Source organism: Primulina tabacum, chromosome 6 (genome assembly GCF_025594145.1).
Source record: "Primulina tabacum isolate GXHZ01 chromosome 6, ASM2559414v2, whole genome shotgun sequence".
Lineage (NCBI taxonomy): Eukaryota > Viridiplantae > Streptophyta > Magnoliopsida > Lamiales > Gesneriaceae > Primulina > Primulina tabacum.
In genome coordinates, this window is record NC_134555.1 from 31764814 (window position 1) to 31790871 (window position 26058).

The 26058-nt window shown below is 36.7% G+C and overlaps 3 protein-coding genes across 11 annotated transcripts; all 3 read right to left on the reverse strand.

Annotated features, from left to right (window-relative positions):
* Window positions 1-8563: 8563 nt before the first annotated feature.
* Window positions 8564-16672, reverse strand: LOC142549234 (histone-lysine N-methyltransferase ASHR1). Of its 4 annotated transcripts, none has more exons than XM_075658073.1 (15): window positions 16007-16668; window positions 15732-15866; window positions 14942-15006; window positions 14777-14848; window positions 14258-14450; window positions 13000-13118; window positions 12329-12721; window positions 12114-12248; window positions 11850-11960; window positions 11040-11195; window positions 10551-10769; window positions 9767-9930; window positions 9507-9621; window positions 9291-9371; window positions 8564-8991 (listed from the first exon to the last, which is right to left on the reverse strand). In XM_075658073.1, the coding sequence occupies exons 2-15, from the start codon at window positions 15778-15780 to the stop codon at window positions 8785-8787; spliced, it is 2079 nt and encodes a 692-aa protein (XP_075514188.1). In that variant the 5' UTR covers window positions 15781-15866; window positions 16007-16668; the 3' UTR covers window positions 8564-8784. The 4 variants fall into 4 exon arrangements, 3 of the variants coding, with proteins under 3 accessions (XP_075514188.1, XP_075514187.1, XP_075514189.1); XM_075658072.1 differs by having other exon boundaries at window positions 14942-15028; XR_012821140.1 differs by lacking the exon at window positions 8564-8991 and having other exon boundaries at window positions 9507-9614; window positions 14942-15028; window positions 16007-16672.
* Window positions 16673-21113: 4441 nt separating this feature from the next.
* LOC142549237 (uncharacterized) lies at window positions 21114-24214 on the reverse strand. 5 transcript variants are annotated; one of them, XM_075658077.1, is made up of 8 exons: window positions 24153-24214; window positions 23987-24046; window positions 23574-23894; window positions 23285-23497; window positions 22781-22873; window positions 22540-22647; window positions 21574-21690; window positions 21114-21484 (listed from the first exon to the last, which is right to left on the reverse strand). In XM_075658077.1, exons 2-8 carry the CDS (start codon window positions 24035-24037, stop codon window positions 21197-21199), a joined length of 1191 nt encoding a protein of 396 aa, XP_075514192.1. In that variant the 5' UTR covers window positions 24038-24046; window positions 24153-24214; the 3' UTR covers window positions 21114-21196. The 5 variants fall into 5 exon arrangements, 2 of the variants coding, with proteins under 2 accessions (XP_075514192.1, XP_075514193.1); XR_012821143.1 differs by lacking the exon at window positions 24153-24214 and adding an exon at window positions 22192-22458 and having other exon boundaries at window positions 21376-21484; window positions 21574-21686; window positions 23987-24125; XR_012821142.1 differs by lacking the exon at window positions 24153-24214 and adding an exon at window positions 22196-22458 and having other exon boundaries at window positions 21422-21484; window positions 21615-21690; window positions 23987-24125.
* LOC142549235 (uncharacterized) lies at window positions 23986-26035 on the reverse strand. Of its 2 annotated transcripts, none has more exons than XM_075658076.1 (3): window positions 25377-26035; window positions 24994-25275; window positions 23986-24523 (listed from the first exon to the last, which is right to left on the reverse strand). In XM_075658076.1, the coding sequence occupies exons 1-3, from the start codon at window positions 26033-26035 to the stop codon at window positions 24193-24195; spliced, it is 1272 nt and encodes a 423-aa protein (XP_075514191.1). In that variant the 3' UTR covers window positions 23986-24192. The 2 variants fall into 2 exon arrangements, with proteins under 2 accessions (XP_075514191.1, XP_075514190.1); XM_075658075.1 differs by having other exon boundaries at window positions 23986-24904.
* Window positions 26036-26058: the final 23 nt, after the last annotated feature.

Below are 26058 nucleotides of genomic sequence, written 5' to 3' on the forward strand. Positions count from 1 at the left end.
AAACCTCTGAATCTCTGACTAAAGAGATCTCTGCGCTGACAGCTGTGCTACGACTGCTACTTTCCTGCTCAAAGCATCTGCCATAATATTAGCTTTCCCTGGATTGTAGCTAATTTCACAATCATAGTCTTTTATTAACTCCAACCACCATCTTTGTCTCATGTTCAGCTCCTTCTGCGTGAAGAAGTACTTGAGGCTCTTGTGATCAGTGAATATCTGGCATTGCTCGCCGTACACATAGTGTCTCCATATCTTCAACGCAAAGACAACGGCAGCTAACTCGAGATCATGAGTCGGGTAGTTCTTCTCATGCACTTTCAACTGCCGGAAAGCATATGCTATAACCCGACCATGCTGCATCAATACTGTCCCTAAACCGAGCTTAGAAGCATCGGTGTATAACACAAAATTGCCTTGCCCAGATGGCATGGCTAAAACTGTGATAGGAGCTTGCTTCAAAGTATCGAAGCTCTTCTGACATTCATCACTCCATACAAATTTAGCATTTTCTTAGTCAATGAAGTGAGTGGCACTGCAATCGAGGAAAACCCCTGAATAAATTTACTGTAGTAGCTTGTCAAGCCTAGGAAACTACGAATCTCTGACGCGTTTTTCGGCTCAACCCATTCTTTTACTGCTGCCACTTTGATCTAGTTAGGGCTGAAATACTCAATTCATTAGGTCAATAAAAATCGCTGGAGCATTCGTCACTCCAAATGGCATCACTAAGAACTCGTAGTGCCCATATCTAGTTCTGAAGACTATCTTATGAACATCTGCATCATTTACCTTCAGTTGATGATACCCAGAACGTAGATCTATCTTAGAGAATAATCTAGCTCCCTGCAACTGATCGAATAAGTCCTCGATTCTTGATAATGGGTATTTGTTCTTGATTTTTACCTTGTTCAATTCTCGATAATCGATACACAACCCCATGCTTCCATCTTTCTTTTTTACGAAGAGCACTGGTGTGCCCCATGGTGATAAACTACGGCAGATGAATTCTTTGTCTAGGAGCTCCTGAATTTGCTGTTTGAGCTCTAACATCTCTGCTGGAGCCAAACGGTACGGTGCCTTAGAAATTGGCACAGTGCTCGGCACAAGGTCAATGGCGAACTCCACCTCTCTCGGGTGGAAGGCCTGTGACGTCGTCGGGGAAAACATCAGGAAAGTCTCTGACAACTGGTACATCAGAAATCGACGGAGTGGGTGCGTCAGGTGTTGAAATAATAATGGTCAAGAATTCCTGACATCCCTTATGTATAAGTCTCTGTGCCTGCAAGAGATCATGCGAAGGAAACTTCTCCACATGTCTTGCTCAAAGAGAAATTACTCCATGCCCAACGGTCTTACCAACACTGATCTTCTCTGAAAGTCAATTAGAACTCTGTTCTTCATCAGTCAGTCCATCCCCAAGATAATATAAATCTCTGGCATTGGCAACACAATCAGATCGGCGTAAAATAATTGGCCATGTATAACTGATAACTCCTTCCCTGGTGGGACCGTCACGGAGTAACTCACGTCGAGTCCAATGGACTTGACATTCAAATAATTAGCGAACGTCTCTGAGATAAAAGAGTGAGTGACCCCATAATCTAACAAGACTTTTGTGGCTACTCTCTTTATGAAGATATTTCCTGAGAGACGTTAGCACAACACATAAAATTATACCCCAAAATACTAATCTTAACCTTATGCATAGTTGGAAGTCTCTATTCAAAGTCTCCAAAATACGAAAACAACATACTATTATTCTCAAGTAAAATTTGAAGCATGAATGACAAAAATAATATGGTGTTGAATTAAATAGGTTACCAGTCAGTAGAGTCATGTCTGGGTTCGCCTCCTCGGCATGCATGACGAACACTCTCCCTTGGGTCGGCTGCCTCCACTGCAGGTATTCCTTCAACATGTGATCACTAGCTTCACAGTTGAAGCATTTGTCCGAACCTCATAACATTGTCCCATATGATGACGGTTGCATTTCGGGCATTCTGGATACTCATCAGGCTTCTGAGGAGCCTTATTTTGCAGAATAGGACCTTTGCCTTTCGGGGGTCTTTGAAACGACCTCTTTCCCTGCTGTCCCTAGATAGGTCTCTTGAACTGTTGTTGTTGTGAGTGATACTGCTGGGGGGCCTGATAGGGCCTCTTGCTCTGCCTGTCATTCTCAATATTCCTCTAGTATTGCTCTGCCGCCAAGGCTCTCGACACGGCAATAGCATAAGTGGTAGGACCAGCAACTCTAACATCACTGCGCAAGATCGATCGTAATCCATCAATGAAATGAATTAGCTTCTCCCGGGCATCATTAGCAATTAAGGGCAGGAAGGGACACCCCCTCTCAAACTTCCTTACAAACTTTGCTACAATGTTGTCCCCCTGTCGCAAAGTCATAAACTCACTGTTCAGGCGGGAGCGTACTTCCTCAGTGAAGTACTTGGAACAGAAGGCCTCCTTAAAACCAATTCAAGTCAAGGTCTGCAAATTTACCGACACAAATAAGCTCTCCCACCACCATCTATGGTCCCCTGTCAGGAGAAAAATGGCACATCTGACTCTGTCTGCATCCTGCAGCTCCATAAAAGTAAATATCACCTCGATGGACTTAATCCATCCCTCAGCTATCATCGGGTCAGTAGTCCCAGAGAACTCCTTTGGATCCATCCCCCTGAATCTCTCATACACCGCCTCTGGCCTGGGCCTTGCTCCCATATCTACTCCAGCATTATTCCCCGCAAACTGTGCTAACAACTGTGTCATTCCTGCAAGCATCTGTGCCTGCATGGTGAACAAGGAGGAGTGGCCCTCTCCCCATCCCGAGCCTCTCTATCCTCTTCACCTGCTCCACGTGCGATCATACGTCTAGGATGAATACTGTTCCAAAATTTACCCAACACGTAAACCAACATGCAAGAACATAATATCCATATCATAAGATGAACGTAAATCGAACTTAAACATGTACATGTTGAAATCGTGACCTTGATGCTTACTACATGAATTTTAAAACTTTAAAACTTACAGACTTGAGGCGTGACTTTGTGAGCTTCTTGCAACCGGCAGTAGGCATAACCCTTTACAAGAACACCATAAAACTTTAAAACTTACAGACTTGAAGCATGACTTTGTGAGCTTCTCGCAACCGGCAGTAGGCATAACCCTTTAAAATAACACCGCTCTGATACCAAAGTAACATACCGTACTTTAAAACTACTTAAAATTAGCAGAAAATAAAAAAATTTCTTAAATAAGTAATATCTCTCAAAGTGCAATATAAATAAAATGATTGACTAAATATTTGAAATATAAACGAGAACAAACTATTTCCGTGTCATCAATGTCGCAATCAAAACGAGCTTGCAAAAAGTACTTGTTTATACAACATGAATTAATTTCATTAAAATCAGAGTAAATGAATTTAACATGCATAATATTCTTGAAAACTTAAGCGGTCCTCGGGTTAGGCTTCCTCACAGTCCGAGCCAACTCGCTGGTCCCCACCTCTCGCCTCCTCGTACTCGTCCTCACCTGCATCGATCAAGTCTAGTGAGTCTAAAGATTCAATATGTATAAAATGAGAATAGCAAGTAATACATAATAAAACCACATGCATTACAAAGTAGCACATACATACTTAAACTATGAAAATACTTGCATAAATATAGACGTGCCATCATTTCATAAACTTTTTTATAAATGTACTTGCAACATACATAGTTAAACATGCATAATCATCATCATTTACGTAGAAATATGTTTCAAAGCAAGTGACTCATAACATAATGCGCCTGATCAGACTAAACAACAGTACTGGGCTGGCAAGGATCATCACAGCCTTTCGACCGGACATCCACTCCCACATACAAAAGATCCCCGGTCATGCTTTGCCGGCTGGATTGGTCTCTAGTCATGCTTTATCGCTTTCCAATCCTGATCAAAACCTGGTCATGCTTTACCGGGGTGGAGTGGTCCCCGGACACGTTCTCCAGCTTCCAAACCCGTAACATAATTGGTCACAAGACAATTCGTATACCTCAAAAACATAAAAACATTTTTTTTCACGTCGAACATACTTACGTAGCAATGAGGGCTTCGTTGGATCTCGCTTGAGCTACTGCTGCACTTACTAACATATTACTCATGCAACTTAAATTTCATATCTTAACTGTACCAATCGTACTCACTACCGAAGTAGTTAAATAACTTATGACTTTCTAGACCATTCGGGACTTGACCATGTTTAATCATCATACTAAACCATGACATCGAACCCCGAAACAATCCTGATATGTAGTATGAATATTTCCCTTGTAATGGAAGACACGGACCAATACTACCTAACTAGTAGCTCAAAAATCCCTGGACTAGCTCCTAGGCGCCGTGCAATGTGGTGCTGTGGCGCTACAAGCATCGAAGAGCTAGCGATGCGGCGCCACAAGAGCAGCACCGCAGCGCCCGACCACTAAAAGTTAGCGTTACGGAACCACAGGTGCAGTGCCGTGGCACCAGACCTGCGAAACATTTTCCCAAAAATGACTTTTGATCCAAACTCTAAGCCACGTCCAACCGACTCGAATCAACCATGGACTAACCTCCTCACCACCCATAGGACTATACTGGACCTACTCACTCACGGCCACAGCCCCAAAAGTCCCCAAACAATGACACACAACTACAATGCGTCACAATCCCATAAACATGAAATTCGGCATAATTCGCTTCCCTATGACTTCTATTGTAACCAAATCCTTACTGACCTGAAACAAAACATCAAATAACATCTGATCACAACACACGACATGCCTAAACACAACAGTGACCACCCGGCCGTTCCCAACGAAGCTTGCAACCAATAAACCTCAAGAAAACATGAAGAACACATTTTGATAGCACCATAATTTGAGAAGTCACACGAGAATGATCATAACTCACTCGTCTCTTGTTCGAAAATTACAAATTTACTCTCAAATCGAAGATATCAAAAAGTACTATTTTTATATTGTGAAATTTTTCCAGAAAACCGATCAAATATTCGCAGGATTTGAAATGACAGCATATTCGGTTTTTGAGATCTAAATGTTGTTCCAAAATCGTTCCAAGCATCATCGCTCAAACTTTGCACAACTTATACGGATTTTTACATACAATATGCGTCAAAATATTTACAATGACAAGATCGATGTGGAAAAATGAAAGATTATACATGCCTTGATGAGTTATACTCATGATAGGATGAATATCGAAACGAGGAGATGCGAGAACTGATCTGGGACGACTTTGGCACGTTTCTTGCTACTAATTAAACGTGAGGCTACTGAAAAATCGTAGGAGAAAGGGGTTGGCTGCTGGAGAACTCAAGAACCCTAGTTTTTTCTTTTAAAAAGAAAATCACAAAGAGTGTGTGTGTGTTGATGAGTGTGTGTGTTATATGTGTGAGTGTGTGTGTGCGCGCGTGAGTTTAAAGGCTTTTTTAAAAAAAATTAATTAAATTAATTAAATGTCTAAACTAATAGTTAGGCAAAATAATTAAGCCCACAAAATTTATAAAATAATAAATCATAAGTTAAAGAATTAACTCTTAATTTTCGAAAATTGAAAATAAAATACTTAAAATATCTTAATTCATCTAATAAATTAAATTAAGCTTTAAAATGCTTAAATTTCATAAATCATTTAAAATATCAATTTTTCTGACTTAAAATAAAATACCACATTATTCATAAATCGTCTAAATCGTCACTGCTCTCTTTTCTTGATCCCGCATTGAATATTCGCCTGAAACATAAAACTCAAGAAATCGTTTTAATGTGCATCAATTAAACATGTAATAATTTAAAACAATGCAAATCATAAATCATACATCGTTAAAATCATTTTAAAATTAAATAAATAATTTAACAATTAAATAAATGCATGGGTTTACGTGTACTGATTTTGGGCTCTACATTGTTTTTTTTCAGAGGATGAACAGTCCCTGAAATACTTCCTAAATATCCTAAAAGAAGCCAAAATCAGAAAGGAAGCAGCACAGGAGTCTGATGATGATCCTGATGAGGAAATTGCTCGAGAATCGCCCTACTTCAGCCTACAGTCCCTCATCCACTTCAGATTTTGAGAATGAGTAAGATGTTGATGCAGAGTCCACTGATGCTGAATCTGAAGCAGCCTCTGAAGAGAATGAAGATGCAGCTGACGTTGTTGATGTTGTCAGTGGTGTTGTCAGCGATGGTACAAACTATGATTTAACTGCTACTTTCTCCAATGCCTTCTATTCTGAGGATGCCGTGACCAGATGGTATTTGTATGCTCATCGAGAATTCATTGAAGAGAGGAATGTTGATGAATTCGCTATGAGAGGCTGAATCTGATTTCTTTTCTCCGAACCCGAGGGTTGCTCGCCACTGTGAATTCCATAATGCCCTACTCAAAGAGGCCAGTGCGCGAACCCGAGGGTTGCTCGCCACTGTGAATTCTATAATGCCCTACTCAAAGAGGCCAGTGCGCGAATTTTTCTGCAACCTCATATATGACATTGGAGATGTCAACTCTGTTTGGTTTGGAAGAGTGTTTGTGCGGGATGTCATCTATCAATTTTCTCCGAATTTATCAATGAATACTATTGCATGCCGTCTGTTGCTGAGGACGCTCCTCCTGTTGATATTGATGAGATCACTGCCATATTGAGTGGCTGTGTTATCACCAAATTCCCAGTCCGCCCTCACCGCCTAGCTGCTGCCAATTTGACTTCTTTTTATTTGGTGCTGAACAAGAAGACACTCAGAAATTGGACACCGTCGTCCAATACCACTGTGGTGACTAGGCCGCAAGCTTTTCTTCTATTTGATGTTGGAATGGGTCCGCCCTGTTGATTTGGACAGTTGGTGTTCAAGATTGTCTTGCAATTTGCTGAAGATGGATTGAAATCCACTTGCCTTATATTTCCATCACTGATATATGTGATACTGGAATCACAGGGGTTCCTCAAAGAGAAGATGAGACCCTTTCTGATGTAAGCGAAACGCGAAAGATAGCTCCTGCTTTTTTCAAGGGCAATAGGAAACTGGACCTACCTTGGTCAACGACTGGTGTTGCCACTGGTGCTGGCAACACGGCGTCCACATCCACCTCCACTCCTGAAGGCTACGTCATGCTCTCTTCCTCTCATCTACAGGCACAAATTGGCTTTGGGTTACAATAGATTCAAAAGGTCAAATATGACATTGCCTACTACAAAGAACGAGTGGCAGAGTATAGGCTGCTACTAGAAGTTGGCCTCCAATCTGGCCAAAAAAAGGGAGCAGAAGAACCAAAAATGACAGAGAAAGATGAGGCTGAAACATCTACCAGAGCAGCTGAGACTGATGGACTTTCAGACACCGAAGAAGATGAAGAATAGATGATTTTTTGTAGTTTGTATTGCTGTGTTTTTCTTTTGTTGGTTCACTCTTATATCTGTTTATTGTTTAATGAATTCTGATTTAATGTATTGCTGTGTTTTTCTTTTGTTGGTTCGCTCTTATATCTGTTTATTGTTTAATGAATTCTGATTTCATATATCTTCGTATGACTTCTTATGTTTTCTAGTATTCTAAGTTGGTGTTGACAACACTATCGACAACACCAATGATCTAACATGTTCAATTCAGGGGAGATACATTCTAACTCAGGAGGAGCTTAACTAAGTGCATTAATGACCAAGATTATCACTTTTTAATGTTTTGTCCATAAAGGTAAAAAGAAGGAGATTGAAAGAAGTATTTTTTTTCCTTTATTAATGTTTGCTAAATTGATATTATCAATTTAAGATTTTGTCTTTCTATATTACAAAATCTTTCTTGATTTATTTTTAGATATTAGAGGATTTGCTTTAATATGACATTTATCTCTAAGATATTTTATCTCTAATGAAAATCTTGTTTCTATATTTTCTAGGACTTTTTTATGGAATTGTTTTTAAGTCAAGTATTGGATAAATATGGAACATCATACAGCCGTGGAAGTGTGCTTTTTGTGGGTTTTTCGTGGGGTTTGGACAACAGACTTTTGCAGAGAATACATAGAAGATAATTTTCAAGTTGAAGAATTTGAATGATTGATTCACGTTTATGCCGTGTTGCGAATTGATCTGAAGACATTTGAAAAACAACACTGACGCAGTGTTGATCGAAGAGTTTTCTTTTATTTGTTTTAAGCAACTTCGGTTTATCTATCTAGTTTTTAGTTTGATTTATTTTGGTGCATTTTAATTCATTAGAGTATCAAGGAATTTGATTTTGTTATTTTCACTAATTTCTAGTAATTTTTGTCATGAAACGTTGTACAAGTTTTATACTTGTACATAATTTAAGCATGTCCTTTATTTATTAAAATTATATTTGTGTATTTATAATTTACTTCGCTGCATGTGCGCTCGTATTGACAACACTGTGCCATCTGATACACACAATATATTTATTTCCTATACTTTTATTATCAACAACGTCCTTTCAAGAACAAACTCGAACACGAAGTAGTTCACTTAACAATTTACGAGTCTAGACGGAAGTCGGCTCAAAAACAAGCATGCTCGGTTCAATTCGACTCATTTGCATTTCATAACCTAAACCGCGAATAAGTTCATATATTTGAGAAGTATACAACCAAATCTAGTTCCCATCATAGATACAACAAACAACCAATCAAGACAACCTAGCCCAATATAGATCACAAACCACAATCTGTCTCCAAACACAAATGGCTTAGCACACAAAAAACATACCAAAACTTCCTCATTATTCAGAATTTACACACATTTTTCTTTAGGTATGCCAAATATGTAAAAATAATGTCTGCATGCGATCCATAATATCTTGAAAATATTTTAACCAATCGATTTGCATTTTCCGCAGCACTTTTGTGACCCATTGACAGTTGAATCGATACAAGTTTGATCAACTCGTTTGCAATAACTATATGGTTTTTACCATAAAGTTTTTCCAGGATCTGCCAGCCAAAAGATTCGTTAAAAGTCATTAAATGAACCAATTCCCGTTTAAAATAATCAATTGAATTCGTGGGACAATAACTATATGACAAAAAATGTAATTTTCACATGATGTGAGATACAGAACAGACACAAAAAATGAATAAAATCATTTCAGTCACAAGAAAAATTGAAACTAGATGCCTTGGCATTATTCGCTTGCAAAATGTGAGTATATATTATTCTTTACTAGAAAATGGCTAAATTCAAATAAAAAGCAAGTCTTAGTTTGAAGTCGATGCTTAAACTGAAACGTTACCTCAATTGACGCCTGGCAATGGTCCAATGCAGCTTGCAGGTCTCCAGCCAAACAAAGTGCCTGTGCTATGTTGTCCTCAGCCTGAAAATAACGATTGATTTAGTAGATGACTTGTGCAGCCTGATCTTTCTTTAAAAATGGAGCAAAAATTTCTCTAAAGACAGATAAAAAAGGGAAAAATACATCAAGGGAACACCAGAACGTGATACGAATTACCTCTGCAACTTTCTTGTTGAATGGATGGAGGAACGTTTTTAAAACATCAATATATTTAATGGCATCCGTAATTGTTTTAATTGGTACTTCACTGCCTGTCATGGTATCCTGCAATCTATCCAGTGAAATGGATCAATCAAATTACAAGATTATATGTATTGGCATATGAAGTAGTGCATAGCAAAGATAATTTATGGCATCTATGCATGCGCTAAAGGGAATTAACTTTGATAAAAGATTGGTTAGACAATGTAAAATACCTTTCGATACAAGTCTCAGCCTCTGAAATTGTTTTTTGCGAAGCTTGTATATCACGATAACTGCCACAGCTCAAACAATGGCCTCCCTCCAAGCAGCAGCCATTATCATTTTTCTTGCAAACTTGGAAAGCCACACTGCTGATATCTTCATCGTGCGTATAACCCTGCAATAAACATAAACAAAATAAGAACCGTTGAGGAGCAACAATTGGATGCTGAGCTGTTGTATAATTTAAAATATCAGTTTCATAGTTACCAACTATAGCTTTTGACACACCACCAATTGCTCGATTGTATAATTGCTCCAACAAATAAGGTCACATGTTCAATTCTCATTAATCGTAAATTGGGGCGACTGTTGGAGTTATACATCTAACCATACTGTCCCATCTGATTGCCTATGTGGTACAACCACCTGTTTGGCATAACATTTCCAACTTCATCGATGACGGAGTTATCATCATTGAAAGGGAAGGTGATGCATTATGGCGAGGGCATTCCTACTTAATCAACTAAGCTAAGTACAAATGCGAGATGTTAGGGTTCAACAGCAAGTCTTTGTTTAAAGTAATTGGAACGGAGTGCAAACACAAAACATGGAACATAAAGTAAATGGTTCTACAACTTCAGATGGAGTTTTATGTGAGGTGCATAAAAAATGACTAACGATTTTGATGGAATTCTTAAATCTAAGCATTTAAAGGAGTCTGCCAGATATCGGGAATAACATGTTTAGCTAATGAAATTTATAAGCTTAAAATAACTTGAGTCCTAAAGCAAATACCTGCAAAGAGTTTGGCACTTTCAAGTGTTTGAGTTTCTCTTTCTCGTATTCGGTGACACTGCTGTCCAGAACTACTCCTAAACAAGTTGGCTCAACACATCGATAAGCATTAATGACAAGATCAGACAGATTCACTCGAGCACAGCTTCTACATTGACAAATAAATGAGTATCGATTCTCCAAAACCTGATGCCGTTCAAAACAGTTCAACTGCCCAACCTGTCCAAAATTTTTTTGCTTGTGATGAAACTTTCATATCTTGGCTATAAATGCAGCAGGCTGTGTGCTGCAAATAAACCATTACTTCCCATCATAACATCAACATTTTTCGTATGGATCGATATAACTTCCAGAAATATGTTGGGACACGATCCATTTTTACAAATAGGCAATACCACAGAAGCCATGGCGGCCATTATGAAATCAAGCTGTATCATGTAAAAATTCTTAACTTTTAAGCATATAGAACAATGTTTGTTACAAAATAACCTGAGGGCCATAAGAGAGCTCCAGTTGGGATTCTGCAGTGACATGCTCAGTCGTTTGTATGAACAGAGTACGTGAAAGGAAATAAGCGTGAACATTTGGCTGGCAAGAATGATTAAACAAACTCCCACCAGGATACACAGCTTGAGCCACTCTAACCTAGATAATGAGATTGGACAGGTTCAAGATGGTTACAAGTTTCAGTATTATATATCTCAACCAAATAAACAAAAAAATTTGAGGAAACAGCGATGTTTAACTACAAGATAGCTTTTGATTTACATGAATTTAATAACAGAAACCAACATTTGGTCCATTAAAGACTACTTATTGGTGTCAGTAGGTTTCAAGTTTTTCCAGTATCATACACACCCAAGGAAAAAGCAAATAATGTGGTTCTGAAACACATAAAAAATAAAGAAAGAAATCTTTGGATATGAACCCTTCTTGCCACTTTAAGGAAAGAAAATAAGAATAAAACATCATTATTTCAGTTAAGCACAAGATACTGTAAAAAAAAATAAACATGGAAATATTTATGAGCAATGTTTTTAATGAATCACACACCTCCCCCATGTTGATAAGGCTTTGTTAGCAGCTAACTACTAGGAGAGCGATCATATGATTCCTATGAAGTCTATCATTTTTATCGCCTTATGATTTATCGTCCTAAATTAGTCCTTTGAGTGGTAACACAATTCTAGCATTTCCTCTCATGTCATCACTCATGAATAAAATGAAAAGATTGGCTGTTATTTATATACCGTAAAAAATAGTTCGAAAAGAATTAGACATTTATATTGCGGTGAGTACCTGCTCCACAGACATTGTTCCTTGATAATCTAGAGGCTGATTGGCATCTGAATATTTCATGCGGACAATTGCCATGGAATTGACCCTAATTTGAGATAGAAGGATAATAATCTGTATTGAGGAAAACACAAATGTATGGAAAAAGTAAACAAATCAATAAAATGCATAAAATTTTGATAAAAGATGGGCATGTGTAGAGATATGAAGCTACAAAAAAATACAGATTGGTGAACCTCTAATCAATTTTCAAGCAATGTGATTTACCTCTGAAATTATGACCGAATTAAAGGGAAGTTTGGAGGCATAAAATTTCTGAAGACAGCAGAACAGGATCATAGCATATACATGCAACTCCAACTTGCTTTCATTCGGTAATTGTGCATAATTCTGACAAAGATCCTGGCATTTAGCAAGGTTATTAGCTTGAAGTTAAATGGATATCAGCACACAAACAAAAGAAAAACAATGTAGACACTTACCATAATTGCATGTATGTTAGGATGAGCACCATCATAACTCTGCTGTTGTATATGCTTCACAAGGACACGGCCAGCTAAAACTACATCAGATGGCAAAACTGCAGGCCAGTGCACACCTTGACACTCATGCTTGTGTTCAGCAACATAGTTGAGTTCGGAACTGGTAATTGAAGGTGAAGTCACGTTTCTAACATAGTCTTCAAGATCATCTATTAAGTTTCTTTGAAATTCATATTGTTTCTCATGTTCAGAAGAACCACATCCTCCAGCTAGCATTTGACATTTTGTAGAGCAGTAAAATGGTATTGAACATGACATGCAGGACACTGCATCTGCTGGCAGTTCATTGAAACAGTGGTGACAATGGGTCTCGCGACAATGCTTCAATATAATCTGCACATCATTTCTTCAGGTGAGAAAGGATCGGTGCCGCATATTTAAGTTAAAAGGGCTCTTTGTTTATCATAGTTGTCCATTCTTTTTACTAAATAAAATTCTTAAGTCTGACATAAGTTAATGGATGGAAATAAAAACAAGTTATTAACTTAGCGGACAAGATTGCAAAATGTATACAGCATGAGGTAGCCAATTTAAGAAATAGATACATAGTAAGACTTTTTCAAACTACTAGAAGCACTTCACTTTGGGGAAAAAGAGAATTTAACACATACAGCGGCATAAGGATCTTCCTTGTGAATTACAGAGGCTTGAGGAACATCAGTATAAGAAGTCATTCCCCTTCCCTTAGTTGGAGTAAAGACACATTGGAGTTCCACTTGCAGTGGCTCATCTGTCACATAAGGCCTACAGTATAAGAAATTAAAGAAGTAAAACCTACATGTTACACAAAGCAATGTGTCAATAAAGCAATAAACATACACAAGTGCAACAACAGCCAACAGTCTAAGAGATCCGTTCAGAAAATATTATGCTATGAACTAAATAGTTTGAACCACACAGCTTGTTCATAATTGGCTAAAACACAGAAGCACCAATAGAACAGATGGAAGATGAACAGTTCTGACTCCAATAGTAAATTTAACCACAAGAAAGTATGCAAACAAACAAATCCATGGTTCATACAAGTATATCTATAAGTAATTAATTAGCAAAACAAGATAAATCTAAATGAGCAGAGTCCGATATGCCAATTTATAGTAATAAGGAAGCAGTTTTCTTGGTTTGAATCTGAAATTTTTCTTTAGCACTGAAAGGATTATCTCTTTTTTAAATTCAATCATCATCATCATAACACATTCCCGCTAGTTGGGGGTTGGCTGCATGGATATTAATTCTCCAAACTACCAAGATCTAAAATATCCTCCTTGCTCACTTTTATCCAAGTTTTCAATGACATGCCCATCTTCTACACCTTCTATTAACATGTCAATTTAGGATACGTCACATTGAGGCCGTGTTTGGTCCACTCTTCACATGACAACCCAGGTCAAACATTTCTCTCTGATCTTGTCCTCTATGGGGCCACACCTAAATATATTATAATCCTTTCATTTATAATTATATCCTTGCGCGTTTTGTCATGTATTCATCTTAACATACGCATATCTGCTACCATCATCTTATGTATATGTTATCCTTTAGTGGCCCAATACTCTGAGCCATAAATCATAGTTGGTTGATTTACAAGATTATATTGAACTTTATTCAAAGAAAGCTTTAGCAAGAAGCTCAGATTTGTGTCACAGAGTAGGAAAAAAAGTCAGAAAGATGTATATACCAAAACGCATAGCATTAAATAACTTCAACAATAAATATCTAAAACAACAGTTTCGGTGATGCAAATGATTGCTACGAACAATTAATATACAATTGCAGAGTATAAACAACAAACTGATAGAATGTGAGAGGTACTTATCTGAAACACATTTCTTAGATAAAAGAGATCCAGATAAGATGGTGCTACAAAACCTTGAGTAATATCATATGGCTCCTCCAGTAGACTGCTTCTTTGCCCAGAATGACCCAACATAATTTTTAGCTCACCCTGTATCTGTCTTTTTCCACTCAAGGATGTCTCTGTCTTCAATGAAATCTTCAAGTCATTGATCGCATCTTCATGGTTCCCTAACGAAGCATTTGCCTTAGCTCTCCTATACCATGCCTAAATTAGAATATGCGCAGAGAATTTTTATAAGGATTTAATGAAATAAAAGAAACTTAAAAGAAAAACATGTTTTGTCCTCCACCTGAGAGAATCAAGTGTGTTTTGAACAGCAGTTTTTCTAAAAAGATAAGAAATGCAGAAACCAAAACAAACTTGATAATAAAAAAGCTACGCACAAGGTGACTGGAAGCCCACGTTTCATGAAGAACCACTAATCTTATTTCTTATGGGAAAAATAGTACCACTATCATTCCCATCAAATTCTGAATACATTTAGTCACAGTGAGAAGGAAGAAGAATAGAAACGGGAACAAACATTTCACCTTTGCATAAGCAGGGGATATTTTAAGCGCCCTACTGCAATCTCGCAAACTTTCCAAAGAAAATCCTAATTTCTGAAGATAAATCAAAAGGAAAAATCAGAATAAAAAATAAGTGAGTTGAAGCATGTGTCTCAAAACTGATCCTGTTATGAAACTAAAACTTACATGCAATGAAGAAGCACGATTCACATAAAGTGTTGCCACGAGATTTTTCTCCCCATCATCCACATCTGTTGGCGCAATGTGCAGTGCCTATTTATCCATTTTAAGGAATATTATTGCGCTCCAAAGTTGAAGACTGTTTATTCTCAGTATAGAGAATACAGCATTTCTTATCAGGTTCAACAGAGGCAGGTTAAAATATCTATCTATGACCCGCATTGCAAATATGACAAACTCCTAAAAAGAGATTTAGAACAACTTTCACTCTTACTCTAATATTCAGTGCATGAATGCAAGCATGAATTGTCAAAGATAGGGCTTACAGAGGTCTACTTATTCCTTATCGAGTTTAAAAGATATTGATAATTGATCACAAGGTAGTAAACAAGAAATTTTCAACAGGAGCTATCATATGCAGTTTTCCCTTCAACAGCAAAAAACTGCAAATTTAATTAGGTTACCTTTGGATGTAGTGATATTGAATTGAAGAAAGAATTCCAACTTGTATTTCAAATTAAACTAATATCGCATTTGTAATCCATTACTATTACTATTCCACTTTTGAAGCACTTGCAAAGTTTCAAGTCAATATTTGGAAGCACTTTAAAAAATGCAATCTATCTTCAAAATAAAACCAAACACAAACCAAATTTTCCTTTCCCGAAACTGTAAATTTCAACTTCAACTCCCCCATACATTTTAAGATAAAAGATCATAGCTTTTCTCCCTCCTCTCTAGTAACAGAGAAACTTAGTAAAAAAAACACCACAATGGGTTGCTTAAATTATGTTACCTGAGAGTAGAAACGCAAAGCATTGGAGAAATCCCCATTCGAGAAGCATGCGTTGCCATTTGCCTTGGCTTCTAACGCAGCTTCCTTATTCTTGCCGCACAGCGCCATTTCCGGGTCCGTCAAATCTCTGACCAGCTGAAGATATCCAACCAAAAAACAGGGGAAAAAAAGCTCATATAAACCGTCATTCCGCATCATTCCCCACTAAAATAAAGCAAGCCGAGCCCAAACCAAAATCTATCACAGAGACAAAGATTCAATATTTTCAGCAGTACCTGGTGAAATAGGGGCAAATTTTGGCAGAAATCAAGAAGGGAAGAGCATGTGGAATGGAGGGAATTCGGTGCGCTTTCTGCGATTTTGTGCCTTAGCGTTTCTGGGATTGCGAATTTCAGCTTCTCCATACTCGGAAGATAGTGGCGCCTTGCTACTTACTGAGAAGAGCGACAATAAATTGATTTTCTCGGGAAAGGACCAAATTAGTAAAGTATTACACTTTTCCCCTCAATTTCTTCATGTATCTCAGTTCGTGTCTAATTCCAAAATCAGATTTTTATGGCTTGGTTTGTGTTCCGTCACTGGTATGCTACCTATCCGGGGTCAAAAGATTTTGACAATTAAAATGATGGAAGGAATCCTTCATTTGTGCAGCTAACCTTATTCATCCACACAAAGAAAAGGAAGGAAATGTGCCAGAAAATCTTGGACCTTAGATTCTTCCAGTTCAAATCTCCAAGCTCATGACCATGAGAACATAAGCAAACGAATCCAATCCAGAGATCCGCCACCTCTAAGACCGAATGTTCATCCAATGTCATCAGAGCAACAAAGTGCTCACTCAGTTCAAATCTTCAGGCTCGTCACCATGAATGACAGAGTGCTCACTCAACAATTCTTTGTTCTTAGTTTGTCATCTTTAGGACTTGGAAGTTTAGGCAATCCAAAATGGAGTAAATCATAGAAAATGTTAAGCCAGAACATACAACGCTTGTAATGGCCTATACGAGATCATGTTTGATATTTGGTTTTAATTCAATGAATTTATTTATTTTTTGCTTCTTATTATTGAACAATAAATGTTTATTAAATAATTTGACGAATTATTTACATATTTGTCGTTCAATCTCGAACTGAAAGGCTAAAGATCAATAAACACATGATTAACCGACTAAAATAGTATTCGGTTTGAATGTGGTGAAACTGAAATTTCACGAATCTTAATATGCTTTTATTTAATTAATTAAAATAAAAAATATAACGTCCGAAAAACTAAACCTACGTAAATCACATGCATGCAAATTATTTGAATTTCTTGATTGTTTTATTTAATTGATTTTAAATTCTTGCATGATATTTATTATATGATTAAAGATATGATTGCATGACTAAATGATTATATGGCACGTATTCATGAAATTGAAGGATTTTACCTGAATATTCGATAATTGGCATGGGAAAAGAGACCGGGGACGACCAAGACTAGAATAAATATTTTTCACTAAATATTTTCAAGCCTTCCTAATATGATTAAAAATGATTTATTTTTCTTAAAATGTTAGAGTTTGAATTATTTTACGAGTCGAGCTCGATTTTACCCGAGAAGCAGGTTTTGGGCAAACAAGGGACTTTTAAAATATCAAATGCATTATTTATGAAAAGTAAATTTTATAAACTTTTATGTTTTAATTAAATAAGAGTTATTGGGCACAATTTAATTATTTTAAGTAGGCCCAATTGCTCCTAAACATAAGGCCCAAAATCAAACCCCATTAACATGTTGAATAAATTTAAAAATAGAACTCATAGGCTTTCAAAACACCACAATTCAACCTTGTAGCAGTCAAAAACACACATCACACACACACGTTATTTTTTAGAATAATGGAGGAAAGAAAATCAAGGAGTCTTCGTCGCCCGGTCGTCCAACTTTGCACCCTCGCCAACGATCGTTTATTCGAGCGTTATAAACGCAAATGCACGTTTTCTAAACTCTTTTAAACATCATACAAATCATAATATGCATGATTTAATTGTTTATGCATGAAAAATACGTTTGTACGATTGGTTCAATGCTCTGTCGAATATTTTCAAAGTTTCATTGATTTAATGCTTGGTTTTGAAACGTTATGATTCCCAAGGGTTAAGCTGGCAATATAAGATGAAATATGAATGAAACATAATTAATTTTAAAGGGAAATCAAGCTGGAAACCGAAGGCGAGGCTAAGGAGAGGACCGAGGGTTTTGTATGGTTTGCACTCGAGTCAAGGGGCGGCTAGCTTGCATGGCTGGGCAGGGCTTGGCTAGGTGGCATGGCTGGTCAGGTTTAGGTCCTAGGAAGAGTCCTAGGATGGCTAGGGCTCGAGTCTTGGGCTGGGGAAGAGTCCACGTGAAGAAGGACTCTCCCCCACGCACGGGTAAGTACAGCAGCGGCCAAGGGGGCTCGATGCTAGGGCTAGGCAACTCATGGTTGGTCCTTTAGGGTCTAAGGAAGATGGTCAAGGGTTAGGGTAGGGGCTTGTGTGGCTTGGTTCAGTGAAGGCTCGAGCAAAACGTGGAGAACACATCATGAGGCGCGCGGCTGCTGTCCACGTGCAAATGGCTTGCGGCGCTGGTCCAGGGCTTGGGCTGGACTTAGTTGGATTCTGGCATGGTCCAGGGTTGGTAAGGGTCAGGTGGGCTTGGTGGTGGCTCGAGTAGAGGAGTCCAAAGCTTACTAGGAGTCTTGGGCGAAGGTAGGAGTCACACGCAGATTTGTGAGTCTCGGGTGCAGGGCTTCTGTGCAAGCTAGGGCCAGGTTCTAAGGGTCAGGGTTGGTCAAGAGGGTGCCTAGGTAGGTTGGCTAGGGTCTGGCTCGAGGTGGCTCAACCTTGGCTCGGTGGAATAAGGAGATGGTTCAGGGGCTTTTTAAAGGGTCAATTTCAAGAATTTAAAGAATAAAATTGGAACCATGGGTCCATGGGGGTGGTTCATGGTTCACAATGGTATTTTAGGTAATAAAAAGTCTATGTTTAAAATTTGGGAAGAATTAAAGTTTGGATTTATTCGGGATTTAAACGCCTCACGAATTGTTAATTAAAGAATTAATTATAACACCTCGAATAAAGCCGAATAAAATTACGAAAAATTAGATTGAAGCTTAAATAATTATTTGGGATAAGCCCATGTCATTAAAAGTAAGAAAAATATAAAATCGAGAATTTTTACGTCTAGGGGTTAAACAGTCATTTTACACTTGGGAAATACGTAAAAGCTTGGCAGCGTCCGAAGGATCATAGTACATGTTAAATGATATTTTATGACGTAAAGGAAAATATGATATTTTATGATTTATGGTAAAGCTTTGCAATTTTTAATGTTAAAATGCTGTTTTTGGAAAGTTGTGATATTTTATGTTTTAAAAGAAAAGGAAAAATATTTTGAGGGATGTGAATTGACTGTGACAAATGATATATGATGTGTTGGGGATCCGTTTTAAGAAGGAATGGTGAATTTACAATTTTGTGGGGATGTCGTGAGGGAAAAAGCCCCAGAGGGACCCCGACGAGCGTATTTCCACGGTGGAGCCTAGTGCCCACCCCCATGGACCATGTGGAGTTGAAGACTGATCAGTCGACCAAAGGATAAAAGCTAGTCACTTTCAAGGATCAAACTTCATCCAAAATGATAAATGATTGAAAGTTTTACGATTAAAATGATTTTATGATATATGATTTACTTATGCTCAAAAGCTATTTTAAATGATTTATTTATGCTTACAACTATTTTAATTGGTTTATTTATGTTTAAAAGCTATTTTAAGTAAAAATATGATTTTTAAATGCATGTGATTGTATGTATTATTTGCTAGTCATGTTTAGAACGTGCTGAGTCATTAGACTCGCTAGGTTTGTATGATGCAGGATTTGATGACATTATGGGAGGCGCTGACGATTGAGTGGATCAAGTGCTGCATCACACTCCTGAGGGACCTTTATTTTCCGCACTAGCTTAATAGATAAAAGATTTGAAAGATTTATGTTAATGACTTTATTAGGGATTTTTATACTTTATTTTATTGTTAATTGATCTTTTTAAAGATCGACATAGGATTTTTGGTTAGTTGACTATTTAGAGATTTAAAAAGATCTAGACTGTTAAATAAAAATAGATTTTTTGATTCTAGAAATATAGGTTAATAAATAACTTAATGAATTTCAGTGTAATTACACAAAAATTTGAATAGGTTATTGAATTAGAACACGTGTCACATAGTTGAGTTCAGTAACGTAGTGCGTTTTGGTCATTTTTCTTTAATTTGATTTATTCCTCGACTAAATCCATGTGGTCCAATTCGAGTTGTTAATTTTATTAGTAGTTTAGTTTAATTTGAATTTAGCTAAATAATCTCAATCACCCACATAAATTGAATTATCTAAATTAAGTTAAATAATAATATCCTAGCAATTAATTATTGGAATATGTTGGAACGAATCGAACTCTAAATTCGGTTTATTACAATTCAACTTAATGTGCTTGTTTGTCTCAATTGATTTCGACGGTCATTAATAGTCTAACCAATACTATATTGTGTTTATTATATTGAGAGGTGCATATATTATCATTAACAAATTTGACGGTATGCATAATTACAAGACATAATCTTGAGCATGATTATAGTATATTTTGAGTATTTTTCATTTCAATTTTGGAGTTAATATAACATTTTACGTACTTTTTCAATATATATATATATATCACTACAAGAAAAGTGGGTTTCCGCAGCGTGCAATATGCGCCGCGGAAAGGTATCGGCGGCGTGCATGGCACGCTGCGACGCACGCTGTAAAGTTGAAAGCCGTGTTAAGTTTGAAACTATTGGCAGCGTGCAGTTTACGCTGCGGTTGACTCTAATAACGGCGTGCGGAGTGTGCTATTGATAATTATCTTTCGGCAGCGTGCGCCGCACGCTATGGTTAAAAGTTTCAACGTCGTGCAAAACATGCTGTTGATATATTGACCAATTCGCAGCGTGCAAGGCACGCCGTGGTTCAATGTATCCATGGCGTGCGCACGCTGCAGTTAAAAGTATCAATGGCATGCGCAATATGCTGTTGATGATTTATTGGCAGCGTGCAGCAATATGCTGTTGATGGTTCATTGGCAGCGGGTATTGCACGCTGCGGTTAAAAGCAACCATGCTGTTGATAAGGCGCAATGCAAGATATAATTGATATATTATTGTACGTTGTCGATTTGGTTTATCAGCAACGTGCAACACATTAACGTTATTTATATTATTATGAACCAAATTTTAAACAATAATATCGAAACTCAAAAGATTTATCACACAACATCCAACCAATCACCGGAATTAAAACAAAATAATAAGATAACATAAAAACTTGATAAAGTAAACAAAATACTGAATAATATGATGGTTTGATGCAATAGTGTCTCTAACCCTAGAACCAATATAAGATCTGTATCAGTCACACAAAACGATAAATTTAGAAAACCATGCTACTGTGCTTCCAACTGCATCATCCAGAAAAATCATTTCAGAATTCGGTCGAATTAAGTCTACCTGCTCCACAAGAACTCTATCAACCCAAACTTTCCAACAAGATCCACCAAGAGGAACGTGATGCACTTTTACAGTTGGATCTGTGGATGCAATTCGACCTTCAGCAACAACTCCATCACCACACCAATGAAGCAACTTACATTTAGTATTTTCAGAGATATCTCCATGACACACATTCTTTAAATTTGACTGCATATAAACAATACAAAGTATTAATTATGCCATATCTATTTTATAACAAATGTGGTTTAGATAACACAAACTTTTAAGATAATTACCTGAGATGCAACTTGATGTTGGTTCACATTATCATCATTACCACTTTTTTTGAGACGATTGATATCACAGCCGCTACCAATATCATTCTCAATCCCAATACTGCCACCACTACCTACCTACATATTGAGATAAAGCAAAAAATATCTCAAACAACAAATCTCCAATGTAAGAGCCATTAGATTACTTCTACTGTGAGTAAGCCAAGAAAATAAATGAAGCGATGTGTGCTGTACAAATCAATGACATAAGAGATAAGCTAAGAACCTCTCGATTGCATTGTTTACATGGCTTACACTTTGTGATGAATATTTTGTAATAGTGGTCAAATGGGGAAGCGAAATATACGATTCACGATGGTAATAGTTCTTGGGTGCATGAAAAATAGAGTGCTTCTGTGGTGCAGTTTGATCCAAATACATGGATTCTTGAGTACAGACGGAGTTCTTGAGGCTTACTCACAGTAGCCAAATACATGGATTCACAATTAAATGAAACTTATACCATTTTTTCTTCCCAACAATAAAACAAAAAAATGATCAAGACAAAATCATAGGTCACTAAACAAAAATTCTCAACAACATCAATACAAATTATTTTATATATTGCTGTTTAATTACTAACCTGTTCTTGCTCATTTTGTTGCCTCATATTTTGGAAAACAATGGACCTCATTTGTTGCACTTCTTGTTGAAGGTTGTGCATCATACTTTGAAGTTGTTTAATAGTTCCATTTTGTTGCAAAGATGCTCCAACTTTTGAAGGTGTAACTCCAAAGCCCATTCCACGCACTCTACTCGAATTTCCTTCTCAAATACAAGGCTAATTGCATCCTCAGCAATGTTAGTAGTGTTTTGAGATTCAGGTGCACATTCTTCTATTTCTTTCTGCAAAGAACAAACAAATAATTTTTGAGAAAATAATGAATTCAAGTTGATCAGTTTTTTTTACAGAAATAATTTTTTTACCATTTTTTCTCCAACAGCTTCACCACTAGGTTGTCCATTTTTCTTCTTATGGCCTTCCACCCATACTTTTGTTCTTGTAATTGGTGTATCAGCAGAACTTGTTTTCTCCTTGAGTAAGAAGCATATAGAAATATATGAAAAATTCATTAGGAACATAATTCAAAAAAAGTATCATTACAATTAAAAATAAAAACACTTAGAGAAGAACTTTTCATAAGGTTTTTCAAATAATAACAATTACCATGATGTGAGCCAAACGGGCATAACCTCTCCTGCTCATTGTGTGGTTGTGTATTTGCTTTCCTCTCATCGCCTTAAATTTTTCACTCTTTTCCTGAAAATAAAAAACATATAACATATTCATATATAATTGATTAGTCATATGATTGCTAAAAATTAAAGAATTGATCCAATGCATTATTGTCACATAATGGGTATAAATGAAAATTGAAAAATGAAAAATGAAAAATTAAGATGATACAGAAAAAATAAGTGCGACAGTTGAGAAAAATAACTATAAAGGATTAAAGGTTAACTTTTACACCAGTCAACCAATTAATCTAGTGGTGTTATGTGTTGGAATATTTTAAGTTTCACCAAGAATCTCAAGTGATGCAGTAAGAAGAACATTATCTATTGTGTGATTCGTTACTTCTTGGAATTATTAAATTTAAGCCCGAAAACCATAACAATTATATGCATGTATCAAACAGTCAAAAATCCATAAGAATGAATTGATACTTACTTGAAATGGTGATGATCGTGTCTTCTTTACAAACAAGTCCCATTGGTTTTGATCCAAAAATTCGGGCTTCAAAAGACAAAGATCTCGTCCAGCCACTCGACCATCATCAACTTCTCGTATAATTATTTGGAGTTTGGACTTTCTATCACGCCACAATTTACCTAACTTTTGAAAGATTGAATGTTTCTCCCACTCCTCAACTTTATAGTTCAACTACACATTAAGAAGCATAAAAATATTTTTACATTTTGTAATAAAATAGGAATAAAAAAACAGTGATAAGTATTACCTGAAGACAACACCACATCTTATTCTTCATTTTCTCGTCTAAGTCTTTCCATCGATCTAATGTGTATGGCACAAATTCTTTTACCATGCAACCTAGAAAAGTGGCGTACTTGACCGAATTATCTCCAACTGCCTGTCCAAACTCATTACGTTCCAGATCTTTGGGCTGTTGTTGGCCACTACCCAAATTAACCTTTGATGGACCTCGTCCTTTTTTCTTATTAGTTTTGGCGTCATCAACTAGGTCTTTATCACGCAAATATTCTGATGAATTAGGTGGAGTGTTGGAGTCCACTCTCGATAGCTTATTTGCTATATTTTCCTACAAAATATCACAAAGAGATATTATCATGTAAAATTGAGACATCATTAAAATTAAAATAAACCAAAATCTACAAAATAATAAAATATCACCTGAACTTCACCTACAGATACCTTGCTGCGTTTTTGGCCCAATCTGCTCATTTTTTAATGCTGTATATGAAGAGATAGTCAAACATGTAATATAACATGATAATTCGCTGAAAATAAAAAGAAAACAGACAAATATATTGCAACAGTAAATAAAGTGTAATGGAACCTTTTAAATTAACTACAAACTCTACAACCGAAAATTTCAATCACGGATCAATCACGTCAATTCCCTCACACTCATTTCTCGCATACGGTTCTTTCTCAGTGATGTTAATCTCAAGTGTGGACACATCAAGAGGTGTGAATGATGTATAGGCTTCCTCTTCAAGCAAATTCATGTTATGCATACCCCGAGGCGGCGCTTTCAGCAACACATACCAGTTTGATTCGTCATTGTCTCTAGAATAGAATACTTGTTTTGCTTGTGATGCTAAAATGAAAGGATCGCCTTCAAAAGTTCTTAGACCTTGGTGTAAGTTGATCAGTGTAAAACCATCTTCCATTTTGATTCCAGTTTCATGATTTGCCCAATCACACCTAAAAACAGGAACTTTGAAAAAATAGTAGTCTAGTAAAACAATATCTCGTATAACTCCATAGTATAATACTCTTCCAACGGTATGTGAATAATCATTCGCACTAGACTGACAAACAGTATCTGCTTCAATCGAAACACCACTATCTTGTGTCGACCTTTCAACATCAATTGTGTGGAATCGATATCCATTTATAATATAACCCATATAAGATACGACATGTTTTCTTGGACCATGTGCTAGCCATTGAATTCTGTCTGATGAGTTATCAAAAACATGTTTTGATAACCATTGAGCAAATGTTTCCATATGTCGCTTCTGTAACAATGTTTCATTAATTAAGAAACGACGATTTGTTTGTTTCAGCTCCTCAATGTGCATCCTATTTAAAATCATTAAAGGGTCATTATTAGAATATATGAATTATGTAATACACAAAGGCTAATATGATATGTAATTAACTATACTCACTGTAAGTAAGGCTCAACTTCAGCAGTATTGAACAACACATATCGATGTGCAGCTTGCAACACATGGTCTTCTAAAATTTTTTCTTTTCCTTGAGAAATTGGGCGACCTTCCACTAATCCATTGTCCAAATCCTGATTCCGATTAGAATGGATACCAATACCAGCCGCTTTTTTTATATAGGCACTACAAAACCGCATTCGTTCTTCTGCAAGGTAACACTCAGCTATGCAACCCTCTGGCCTTGCTCGGTTCTTCACATACTCTTTAAGTGTTTTCATAAATCTAAAGAAAAAAACAAATTTCACATGAAACTAGTGTTTTTAGCAAATTTAAATTATTTGTATAACATAATATTGGTCTAAAAATAAATTAATATCTATTACCTTTCAAATGGATACATCCAACGGAATTGGACAGGCCCACACAAGCGAGCCTCTCTTGCTAAATGAATTGTCAAATGAACCGAGATAGTGAAGAAAGCGGGTGGAAAGTACCTTTCCAACATGCATAGAGTTTCAGCAATATTCTCCTCGAGTTGTTCTAAACGGTTCCTGTCTAACACTCTTTGACATAATTCATTGTAAAATGCACACAATAGAAATAGAGCACTACGTGGACCTTTAGGTAAAAGACTTTTCAATGCTACTGATAGCAATTGTTGCATTAGAACATGACAATCATGAGATTTCAGCCCAATAAGTTTATGCTCTTCTAAAGAAACACAGTTACCAATATTTGAGCTATAGCCATCGGGTAACTTTATTTTCTTCAATCTAGAGCAAAATACATTCATCTCTTTTTTAGACAATGTGTAAGGTGCAGTAGGCAAGTGATACATATTTTCCCCTTTCTCTTGAGGATGTAATTCTTTTCTAATGTTTAAGTGCATCAAATCTTTGCGAGCATTCACACCATCTTTGGATTTTTTCTTCACGTTTAACAATGTGCCTATGATATTTTCGCAGACATTCTTTTCAACATGCATCACATCTAAGTTATGACGTAGCAGCAGTCCTTGCACATAACAATTAACACATTTCATAGTATTAGTTCATGATTCATAAA